Source organism: Bidens hawaiensis, unplaced genomic scaffold (genome assembly GCF_021521415.1).
Source record: "Bidens hawaiensis isolate Kalapana, Puna unplaced genomic scaffold, B.hawaiensis_p1.1 tig00034716_1, whole genome shotgun sequence".
Classification (NCBI taxonomy): Eukaryota; Viridiplantae; Streptophyta; class Magnoliopsida; order Asterales; family Asteraceae; genus Bidens; species Bidens hawaiensis.
In genome coordinates this window covers 99,209-111,336 of record NW_027496032.1, presented here as the reverse complement: position 1 = coordinate 111,336, position 12,128 = coordinate 99,209, and the positions used below count along the sequence as shown (strand labels likewise).

At 34.6% G+C, this 12,128-nt stretch overlaps 2 protein-coding genes across 2 annotated transcripts; one reads left to right on the top strand and one right to left on the bottom strand.

Moving 5' to 3' along the window:
* The first annotated feature begins 599 nt into the window (after positions 1-599).
* On the top strand, positions 600-3,145 carry LOC143586595 (iron-sulfur protein required for NADH dehydrogenase, mitochondrial-like). Its single transcript, XM_077068111.1, has 8 exons — positions 600-706; positions 794-944; positions 1,019-1,141; positions 1,251-1,348; positions 1,771-1,897; positions 2,133-2,218; positions 2,662-2,787; positions 2,869-3,145. The coding sequence occupies exons 1-8, from the start codon at positions 686-688 to the stop codon at positions 3,040-3,042; spliced, it is 906 nt and encodes a 301-aa protein (XP_076924226.1). The 5' UTR covers positions 600-685; the 3' UTR covers positions 3,043-3,145.
* A 333-nt stretch (positions 3,146-3,478) lies between these two features.
* On the bottom strand, positions 3,479-9,303 carry LOC143586594 (flowering locus K homology domain-like). Its single transcript, XM_077068110.1, has 7 exons — positions 9,193-9,303; positions 7,873-8,241; positions 6,710-6,956; positions 5,665-5,813; positions 5,309-5,587; positions 4,310-4,504; positions 3,479-3,835 (listed from the first exon to the last, which is right to left on the bottom strand). Exons 2-7 carry the CDS (start codon positions 8,236-8,238, stop codon positions 3,659-3,661), a joined length of 1,413 nt encoding a protein of 470 aa, XP_076924225.1. The 5' UTR covers positions 8,239-8,241; positions 9,193-9,303; the 3' UTR covers positions 3,479-3,658.
* Positions 9,304-12,128: the final 2,825 nt, after the last annotated feature.

Here is a 12,128-nt window from a genome sequence, read left to right as displayed (position 1 = left end):
TTGAACATGTTCGCGGTGAACTCAAACAACAAATAACTAGACGTTTGGTTTTACTCGATGGTTTGAATTTGTTCTTGACTCCCCACTGTAACGTGTTGTTTTTTTAAAAGGCATATTAGATTTCAATAATTCCAACTTAATGCAGCTAAACGATAATAATTCAAACTTTGAAATTAGCTGTCACTGGTCCCAACTTTCACACTATTTGTTTTCCTGGACCTCCGTTAAAAAAACTTTAACAACGTTAATTTTTTCAAATTTCAAACTGATATACTAGGACTTTTGATCGAATGAGGATACGATTCGACTGTTAATTTCTTGTATTTTTTGTCTTGACAAACTTCTTTTTGTTTAGCTCTAATGCTATAACCCGATACATGTCATCATAGCAAATCTAACCGATATAGACTGACGGGTTTTGTCAGATAGATGCTATATAATCATCCCACAATTAAATGAGTTTTGTTATTCTTTTTAAACTACCAACAAATTTTCCACACGATACACTCGTCTTTCGATCTATTTTGATAAAGAGAAAACCATCTATCTACTGCCATCGTCAGTAAACACTCGTACTAATATAGACTGTGACAAGTTATTTTATTAAAACTTTCTGGGTTCTCCATCCCCAACGAAGCTGCTTAAAATTCCCAATTACTCTTATTCAATCAAATTCAGAACACCCATGAATCGATTCATCATCAATGTAAGCTACCTTCTTCCCCTTAATCATTTAATAATAATTACCTCGATTTTCATTTAACAACAATTTGTTCTTTTGTTTCAAATTAAGAAAAAGCTCGGAGCTTTCAGAGCCTATGCTACTGCTGCTGCCGCTGGTGGTGGTGGTGGTGCGAATAACAATAATCTGAAAATAGAAGGCGTGAAAGATATTATAGCCGTCGCCTCCGGCAAAGGCGGTGTCGGCAAGTCAACCACCGCCGGTAACTGATTTCATTTTGTATTCTTATTAAGATCTTGGTTTAACAAAGCCCTAATTTTGACTTTTTATTTTCAGTCAACTGGGCTGTTTCATTGGCTAATACGTGTCAGCTTCCCGTTGGATTGCTGGATGCTGACGTGTATGGACCGTCAATTCCTACAGTGATGAAACTAGATGGGAAGCCTCAAGTAAGTGAAGGTAATGATGATATTTCAATGTAATCTTAGAGCATCAAATGACTTATTTGCGCCCCCCCCCCCCCCCCCCCGGTTAGCGATAATGTTAACGAATATTGGTTGATTTTCAGGAAACAAAATGATTCCGATTGAAAACCATGGAGTGAAGTGTATATCAATGGGATCACTTGTTGACAAAGATGCTCCGATTGTCTGGAGAGGTCCTATGGTATGTATGTATGTGCAGTTTTCATATAATCATTTTATATTTATATTATAATAATAGTTAGTATATTTAATAGTTGTAAGAATATTAGGCTCGTTAGGCAGCTTGAGCTTGATAACTGAATCCCGAGCTTTGAGCTTGATAAGTGAACCTCGGGCTCAATTGAGCTTTTAGCGAGCCAATCTCGAGTAGTTTATGAGCCACTTGGCTAGTTTTTCAAAACAAGTTATTTTTAGGCTCGGTCTCAATTAGTAGCTCATGAGTGGCTTGGCTTGTTTACACCCCTACTATTAATAATTTGTTGTTCAGGTTAGATTGGGAGGGGTTGGCCGTTGGTGATAAAAGTGAAACCTAAACCAGGCCATTTATAGATAAACGGTCAAAAGTGTTGCCGTTAAGTTATAACTTATAAGCATTGTTTATAGGTGATGAAAGCTCTTGAACAATTGACGAGAGGAGTCGAGTGGGGCCAGTTAGATATTCTCGTGGTGGATATGCCACCTGGCACTGGTGATGCTCAGATCTCTATGTCACAGAGGTTGCAATCATCAGGTATACGATGTAAAAATATATATTAATGAATAACTAATTTGTTTATGGACTTAAACATGTTAATATAGAACGCAACAAGTGTTAATGAATATGGTGATATTCAATATACCATATCAGATAGAATAGTGCTCTTTTATATGTTCCAAATATCCAAATATACTATCCACGGTTTTCCTTCAACGTACTTTTAAAGGTTCAAGTCGTTAACATGTTATCATTTGTTGTCTGGTGGCAGGAGCATTGATTGTATCAACTCCTCAAGATGTTGCGTTAATGGATGCTCGAAGAGGAGTCAAAATGTTCTCCAAAGTCTCTGTTCCTGTAATGATAATTTTCATATCTTTACGCGCTATATACAAACATAATACATGCATACGTATATATAGGGGAGGGTTCTGGGCAAAAAACAGTTTTTTCATGAGAACTAGAAGAAGAAAAAAGTCATTTATTTTTTCAATCTAGATTTTTCTAAATATAAGAAAATGGCTGTAATGCAATGTTGCTCATCTCTCCTGAAATTCAAAAACAAAGATAAATAAATTTTATTTATTTAAAAGCCTACACATGTGTATGTAAACTTTAAAAATAAAAAACATACGAACAATTTAGTTGGTATATAATAGATGTTTGTATGAAATTTCGAGAAAAAGTTAAACGATGTTTTTTTCTCGCAATAATTTAGTGTTCGTTGACGAAACCTCACTTTATGTATGTATAATACATTTAATCATAAAAAAGTAGTATTAAGTTTGTTTAATTTGCAGATATTGGGACTGATAGAGAACATGAGCTACTTCAAATGTCCACACTGCGGCAACCCTTCTTACATTTTTGGAAAAGGCGGAGCACGTAAAACAGCCGAAGAAATGGGACTGGGATTTGTTGGTGAAGTGCGTTTTTTCCCTTTGACCAACTTAATCGTGTTGACCAGCTCATGTGTTTTTACTAATTAGTTGTCATTATGGATGTAGATACCACTAGAGGAAGAGATCAGAAGCGGGTCCGATGAAGGTGTTCCCGTAGTTGTATCTCATCCGAATTCTGCGGTTTCAAAAGCATATCGTGATGTAGCTCACAAAGTAATTAGCAGACTCCGTGAATTAGCAGCAGATGACCAGCACTTTAGACCTGTCATTACCCTATAAATGAAATTTTTATTTTTTTTCTCTTTTAATAGCATTGTCATACCTTGTTATGCATTTTTTACCTCCCTCTTGACGGTTAATTAAAGTATGGCACAAGTTTTTTCAAGTTCAAAAATATAGGTCAAATATTAATCAAGTCTTTAGCGGATTTTTTGATGTCATGTTCTCTACATACCAAGTCTACAATGAAAGTGAACAAAAAAACAATCATCTGAAACCAAAATCATACTAGCTGGCGCTTCGGCTTTGGCTCTATTTTAGTTATGCCTCATTCCTAAACCAACCGCAACAAAACTAGCACCACCAAACTTGTTTATTACGTTTAGCTATCAGATTTATAAAGTTGATTATTTTGTTGATAGTAAGTTTGTAAGTTTTTAACCTGGCATTCAAATTATTATCTTAGAAATAACATAAAGAAGGTCCCATTTGAAAGTTTAAAAAAATGTCGTTTTCTCAAAACATTATCCAAAAGACAGCACAGGCTAAGATTAAGAAACGAAAGGCCAAACAAGCCAGTGTGTTTTAATAACGAACTATTTCTTGTTACAACATTACCCTTGCTACCTCCATTCATAAAGAAAATTGCGCAAGAGCATTTCACTCAAAACACACTTCAATACCCATAATTCCCTCCGTACACGGCTCCACCATACTCAGCAGCAGGCGGTGCGTGGGTGGCAGGAGGCGGTTGAGATTGGTAATCGCCAGGATAAGGAGCATTATAGCCGCCTTGAGCAGGTGGTGCTGCGGTAGCATTTTGAGCCGCAGTTGCAGCTTCTGCAACAAAATTCTGAACAAAAAAATATTATTAGTAATCAACCAAATTGAAAATCTTCACAGTATTTAATAAAACTTAACGGTTGCAACTCATGCAACCCGAACAGGGGTGTACATGAAACAAAAAATTAACCCAAATAAAAACTCGCCCAAATTCATTATTTGAAACAAAAAAATCCCCATCCAAATATTCAAGCCGAAATGCGACCCACGCACCCCATTAGACCTGAATATGTTTATTATAATTTTATATTTTCTTTAGTGAGCCAAACGGGCAACAAGTCACCCGAACTGCAAAATTATAATTTAAAAGAAAGTAATTTTTCACTTTTTCCTAAATCACTTTTATTAAAAAAAACATATTTTAACTAAAAATTTACTTCCAGTCAAGCCCATTTGAACCATTTCGACCGTATGAAAAATTGACCATTTTGACCTGCTACCCAACCCAACATTTTGATCCACTAAATGAACTACGAAATAATACCTGTATCAACTGCTGAGCTGTCTGAACTTGTGACACTGACCCGTTAATCTCAACTGTCATTTCATCAGGAACGCCCCGTGTTTCTTGTATCGCAATGGTAGCCCCGCTGGCCCGTCTTATATAACTAATATTAGTCCCCGAGGTACCAATTACAGCATCAGCATAGGAAAGAGGGATTTGCATGTTTTGTGAGACCTAAAAGAAAACATCATACATGATTATATGTAATCAACATAATTTGAAAACTATGTAAGCCTGTAAACAAAACAAACGTTCAGTAAACCGTTTGGTGGAAAGTTCGTTTATTAAATATAGAAATCAACAAGAACAAAAAGATTTGTTCATTTAGTTTCTATAAACAAACATGCAGACATGTCCGTTCACTTATGTTCGGAAACGTTCATTTCTGTTTGTTGGTTTACGTTTATTTATGTTTGTTTGTATACGTTTGTTAATATAAACGTTTATATTTTTAGGACCATTATAGTTTATTCTAGTTTTTATAACAGTCTAGGCCCAACACATTGTTGTTCACATTTACTTTAATTTATTTATAGCTCGATTAGGCTCGTTCATTAACGCTTTTGATCCGTTCGTTTATACTGTTAACAAACAAGCATAAATGAACACGAACACATTCATTTTCTTAACAAACAAAACCCTTGTTTGGTGTAAGTTAAACAATCAAACACGCAAAGCTCCATATGTTTTCATCCGGTTCGTTTAAAGAAACAAACTAACATAAACAAGCTCTAATTGTGTTTGTTCGGCTTGCTTAAAGTTTAAGTAAACAAACATGAATAAGCTCCATTTGTGTTCACTCGGTTCGTTTATAAATAATCTAGTTTGTGGCAAACCTTTGCCATGAAATGAACCCATACACCCTACCACATAGGGTGGCGGCGGTGTTGCCATGTGGTTTGGAAACCATACACTCTACCCATATGGGTGCCCCGCCCTCTCTAAGATAATAAAACCCCAATTTAACATAAATAATACCTTTGTAACCATCGACTGTTGTGGCTGCACGGTTGAAGAATGAGGCGGTCCGGTGGTTGGATCCCTACCATAAGGTGGACCCTGACGAGGCTGTTTATCCATTGGTGGAGGCAAGTCTGCTCGTGAATAGTAGTTGTCAAACTGGTGCTGAGGTGGCATAAACTGATTGGGTCCAAAATTTGGCCCAAAACTAGGGCCACCACCTAGGAAACCTTGAGGTGATGGAGCTCCCCAAGGTTGGTGAGGTGGCATCTCTTGATTTGGACGAGCATTTTGCATCTGTCGAATGGCAAACAAAATTATAGTCTTTTAATAAGATAAACGAGGTTGTTTTATTACTTAGAAATATTACTTACTTGCGACTCAAATATACTGATAACGCTTCGATCAACTAAAAATTTTCTTAAATGAGTTGCGATTAGTTCCAAAGCCGTGCACACACCAGTCGGGTCCCCTTGTATCTCAACAACACTGTCATCAGGTAGAGCAAAAACTGGGAGGTTTTCTGCAAAAATAAATAAAATTAAAACCATATCAATAAGTTAATATTTCAAATCTGATTACTATTGGTCAGTGATAATCTAAATTTTTGAAGTCATTGGTTTAAGGGAGTTTTATGTATTAAAAATTACACTTCGATGACTTAAAACGTTCAGGCGACTTCTTTTTTTGCTACTTTTTTGCCAATTTAAATGTTTGATACGTTAAAGAATAATATGCTAATTAACCCAGTTATTAGTATGTGGGTCACTGTAGAGTGGATGAAGCAAGAATAAGACTGTAAACGAGCCGAACGAAGGCAAGTTGGGGTCGAGCTCGAATTTAAAAGATACGGCTCAACCTGGCCCATTTATATTTACTGACTGAAAAGTCTAGCTCAAGCTCAGCACAAAAAAACCTCAAGCCAACTCGCGCCTTGTTGAGCTGACATGTTAGCTTTTTAATTACTTTAATTTAATAACATTAAAAGTCAAGCTCGAGCCAGCTTGTCGCTCGCCAAGACAACTTGTTAAAAAGATTATTAAAAAAAAAAATTCTACACAAATGTATATATAAAAGACAACAAAAATTCGCATACACACAATAAAATTTTATAAAAGGATTTTAACATTATGTGTGTTATTTTTGTTTTTTTTCAGTTTTTTAAAAATCAAAATACAGATTCAAATAACATGTATTATTTTTGTTTTTCTTTTCAATATTTTTATATGTTACTAATTATATATATTAAAACATGGGGTTTAATTTAAACAAGCCAATCAGGCAAGCCACAAGCCACTTATCAAGCGAGCCACGAGCCAATCCAACCCTGTGTTAGGCTCGTAAACAAAGGAGCTTTTTCGAGCCGAGCTACGAGCTTCTGAAACAGTTTGAAGATTAAAAAAAATAATCTTTCATCACCTCCAACAACCCGAATTTTACAATTTGAAGAATCTTGGATGGTCTTTATGGTGGCACCCTGCTTCCCTATCAAACTTCCACCTTGTGCACCCGCCACAAGTAGCCTTGTAGAAATAGAGGCGGGCCCACCAGGTGGGCCATGAGCAGAATCCTTGTCAGCATCAAGGACTCGCTGATGAACCTTCAACAAACCATCCATTGCAGGAGATATAGGAACCTCTGGTTCTTCTTTTGCAGATATCAACACCTACCAAAGAAACATTTAATTATTTACTAATAACTTAGTATCAAAAAAACATTTATTACAGTCACATAGTTGCATCAAAAATAAACATTAATAACTTTCATAGAATACTACTTAGTTTAGAAAAAATTACAGTTTTCGTCCTTTAGGTGTATAGCAAATTCACCTTTCATCCTTCAACTAAAAAAATAACAGAAATTATCCTTAATGTTAATATTGTTGTCACGCTTTTTGTCATTTGATCTAACGAACACTAGATTTATCTGTTAAATCCAGCTATGTGTGTTGCACATGAAGGTAGTTTAGTCATTTTACTCTCACAAGAACTAATCTTGTAATTTAATATAATAATAACAAACAAGATTATTGTTCTCTCTCTCTCTACATACTCTGCTTCTAGTCTCTCTCTACATTTCTTATTCTTAATGTAAATAAGATTTTTGGGTTTTGTTAACTTGTTTGACTTGTTGACTTGTTTGACTATTAACAAGTGGCAAGACATCAATCCATCCAGTTCTGAAGTTACCTGCAATCTGGATCTTGGGCTCTTCTAAATGGAGCCACTTTGACAATTGTAATGTTGCCTTTAAAATGAAAAAAACCTGCACACATTCATTTAAGTTATTGGGATAACATAAATTTTTTTACCTATATTTAGCCTCATTTTTGTTAGATGTTGATAGTTGTAGATTTTAATCTTCACTAATTTCAAGTTTTTTTGGCTGTTACTGTGTTAAATTTTAAACTCTTTATATCTCAGTTTCTTATAGTTAATAATTATATCTTTCTTTTGTTATGATACATTATTTTGTTAGTAGACATATATCACACATAGATTCATGAAATAAAACAAATCAATCAACAAAAAATATAAAAATCTATAAATGCAATAACCAGACATAATATGTGATGAACTTACAGCTCTTTCATTAGTACCAGGAGGACCATCAAGAATCTTAATGTGAGCCCGAGTTTCTTCACAAGTTTTCTTTATGTATTCTCCCTTACGACCAATTATACCACCGACTTTATGCGCGGGAACCAGTATCCTGAAAACATTCTCTCCGGGCCACCCTGGCCATTTCTGTTCCATAACACCTTCTGCAACAGGACCACCCTCCGCCACCTCAGCACCACCTTGTTCTTCTTCATCATTTTCTTGAGGCTCTACTTCTTCATCACCGTGTTCTTCCACATATTCATTCTCAAGAACTTGAGCTTCAACTGGAACAGAGTTCTCAGTCAACGCCTCGGTGTCATGTATATTAGTGTTATCTTCTGACATGTTCTATAAAATAAAAAAGTGAAATCAGTTTAGCTCGTGTCCTTTAAGATTGTTATAAGACAGCGAATAAAAATATTATTTAAAGATAGAACAAAAAACCTAAAATAATTCATTTTAGATAAAGTTAATAGAAAATAACAAAAGTAGCAAGTGCTACTTAGCTTGTAAATAAACCCAAACGAACACAAACAGAGCACATTTGTGTTAGTGTAGTTTTAAAAGTACAAACAAATGAACACAAACAGTTAAACAAACAGAGCTATCTTGTTCATGTCCGTTCATCAAAAAAATAGTATGTTCGTGTTTGCTTTATGTTCGTGTATAATGGGTGATAATATAATTTTATAAAACTAGATAACATTGTAATATGCCAAAATGGTTTAAATAAATATAAAACCAAACAAACTTAAAACAACGTAAACTAACAAACACATAAATGAACGTAAAGAAACTGAGTCTTGTTCGCTTAACTAAATGAACAAATAATTATGTTCATGATTACTAAATAAACAAACATAAACTAACTTCCTATCAAAAGGTTCACTGAACATCAGGTTCGGGTTCGGGTACGTTTGCAGGCCTAGTGCTACAATGTAGAAGAACTCATATCCGTTAACTACAAACCAGAATATAAACTGTAACAACCAAAGCCTAACCCTAAAAACACAAATTCTCTAAAACCCTAAAAAGCTAGTGTTTGCAATTTAACAAACAATTACACAAACCCTAAGCCAAAAACCACATCAATTTATCAACACACAAGAGCATAGTAATGTATTCAAGGTCTAGATCTAACAAATTGAACAAATCAACGGAAAAAATGGGTATAACATAATAACAACAGGTAATTCGGTAATTAACATACAAAATTGCCAGCAATAAAGGAGGAAGTATCGATTATAATATACAGATTCGTACGTAAAGCGTATTATAAATAATTAGTGGTGAGCTTACAAGTGAATTCGATTCGATTGAGCGGGAGAGAGGCGGCTGGCTGTGAGAGTCTGTAGAGAAGAAAAGAAGAATAGCGATTTATCTACAGATAACTTTTATCATTTTTATCTATTTTACCCCGTCACTTGGGGTTGTTATTATTAGGTATAGTTGATATATTCGTCATGTTTATGTTTATATGAAGTTATCGGTAGTTTAGTCTTTTTAGTGTTGTGTTTAATTGAAAATTGACCTCTCTTTTCACTGGTAATCCAAACTAGTTGTTTTAAACTCATGTGTTGTGGTGGGGACGTGGCGGAAACTCGGTCTGTATCAGTTTGTTTCGTGTTGTATAAAAATATGTGGTGTTGTTTTGTTGGAAATGAATTGGTCATTGATGTGTGGAAGGATTTTACTTGTTGTTTCATTATCGCCGCTAACGTAGTTTGTAGATTTGAGTTTATCTGTCGTGGTCTTGGATGAGTACGTGTATAAATTTCTAATAATGATATTATGACTACGTGTGTAAATTTGTAAAATCTTTCAGTGTGTAAAGTGTAAATTTAATAAGTGACGATCCGGCGTTTTGAGGTGTTTACAATGGTGAAGCTGAAGATAGGTTGAGTTTCGAGTTCGTTGAAAACTAGATACCCTTTGATTAGAAAAAAGTTGCACGAAGTGTGTGATGCACGTATGAGAAGAAAAGAGAATGGTGACTTTTTATTTTTTGTTTACTCTTTCAAATTCTAACATTTTGATCACTTTTATTTTGGTTAAGTGAAATCTTACTACTGTCATTTATAAAGTTTAACATAAAAAAAATTAATTGACATTCATCTCGGAGACCAAAAAACGTGACGATCTCGCAAATTGTTGAAAACCATTTTCGTAATGTTTAATTGACTTCTAGCCCATTAACCTAATCAGTTGCGTCTACAAAGTGCTAGCAAACCGACTAAAATTGGTGATTGGCTCGGTAATTTCAGATATTCAGTTTGCTTAAATTACGAGCATGAACGTTTTTAATGACCCTCTTATCATCAACGAGTTAATTTTGTGGGTAAATAAGTCCAACACTAAGACGAAGCTCTTCAAACTCGCCTTTGAAAAGCTTTTGACTCCTTGGATTGGGAATTTCTGAATAATCAAATGCAATTCCGAAGTAAATGACGATTATGGATCAAGGGTTATTTATCCTATGTGCGACAATTTATTTTTTATCATGGTTGTCCCACACTAAAATTCCAATGTTATTGGGGAGTGAGACAATGGACCCCTCTCACCTTTCATTATTATTTTGTCAATGGAGGCCCTCCATCGAATAATATTTAATGTCTGTCAAAATAGGTGTTTATGAAATTATAAAAACTCCAAACGACAAGCCGGTTGTGTCGTCTCACACCTGTTCTATGTGGATGACGCTATTTCTTTGGATGATTGGTCACGCCAATCACGATTATTACGGTGTTTCTTTCTTTCTTCATGTCTAAAGAGAAATATGAACAAATGAATTTTATTCATAATAGGACGAGACTAACTGAGCTAGACTTATGGGTCGTACGTTATGCTTCATTAATGTAACAAATGAACACTTCCATTCAAGTACTTGGGTTTGAAAGTTGGGGTAAATATGAATTTACCAACAATTGGGGACCCGTAACAAAAGCTTTTGAAGACAAGTTATGATTATGGAATGCAAAGAGATTGTCCATTTGCGATCGCTTAACAGTTAACACTATCTAAATATAGTTGCAGAGCCGAGAATTTTTTTCTATGGGTTTGGGATTTTTCAATGCTTCATTTTTTTTCCGGTGTCGAAGTTTTTAAGCCCGAATGGATCAAGTCGGGTCGATCATTCGGTCAGATAAATAAAATGCAACATCACTGTTATGACAATTATATATATATATATATATATATATATATATCATTAGCATTCAATAAAATACAAAATCGTATTAAATAAAAAGCTATTACATATTATAATTGTTCACTACACGCTTCATGTTTTGAAGACGATATCTTGAATCGCCACTTTGAAAGAACTCATTTTCAATATAACAAATACAAACATCATTCATATAAGCGTCACACAAATGATTACACAAATCTGTCTTCACATGCTTCATAGATATAAAAACTATTAGTTATTGGCGATGGTTGAAACCTTTAGGTGAACTGCTGAAGGCAACGAGACACTGGTCGTATGGTCGATAAAAGAAGTTGATCGGTTGTTGAGGCAATGGTCGATGCTTTTGTTTGTTTGTTTGTTTTTTAACTTAGATATTATGTGTAAGAATTTTAATTGGGTTAACTTATTGACTCATTGTATGAGTAATTTTGGGTTTTTTAATAGTCTATATATAGGTTATTAGTGGCCCATATATAATGTTTGTTCATCATTTTTATAGCTTTTTTAAATGTTTTTTATATTTTGTAAAAAGAATATTCACTACTAAAAATTATAACTATATTGTTTATAATCATTGGGTTCGAATATATTATTTTAAAAAGATACTGGGTTCGTTCGCGAAAAGAATGATTCGCTCGTTAATTTAACACTATAGGCTATATATAAAACCGAAAAATAACCGGGGTTCGGCTGAACCCGGTGTTGATAATGTGACTCCGCCACTGTCAAAATAGATCTTAGATAGCCTTCCAATATATGACTTCTCTATCTACAAAGCTTAGGTTAAAACATCAATTAGAAAGATTTAGAAGGATATTCTTTTGTGGAGGTCACTCATAGAAAAAACATTTAACTAGGTTGCGTGGAAAACTATGATATCTTAAAAATATTGGTAGGGGTGGGTTATGACTTTTTAGACCATGATTAGTCATAACTCTTCACCTTCAGGCATTATGTGTCACTTGACGCCTAGTCAGAGTTATGGTTTTTTACAAAAACAGGTGTAGTCACAACTCACCCATATTTCTACCATTGCTGCAACTCA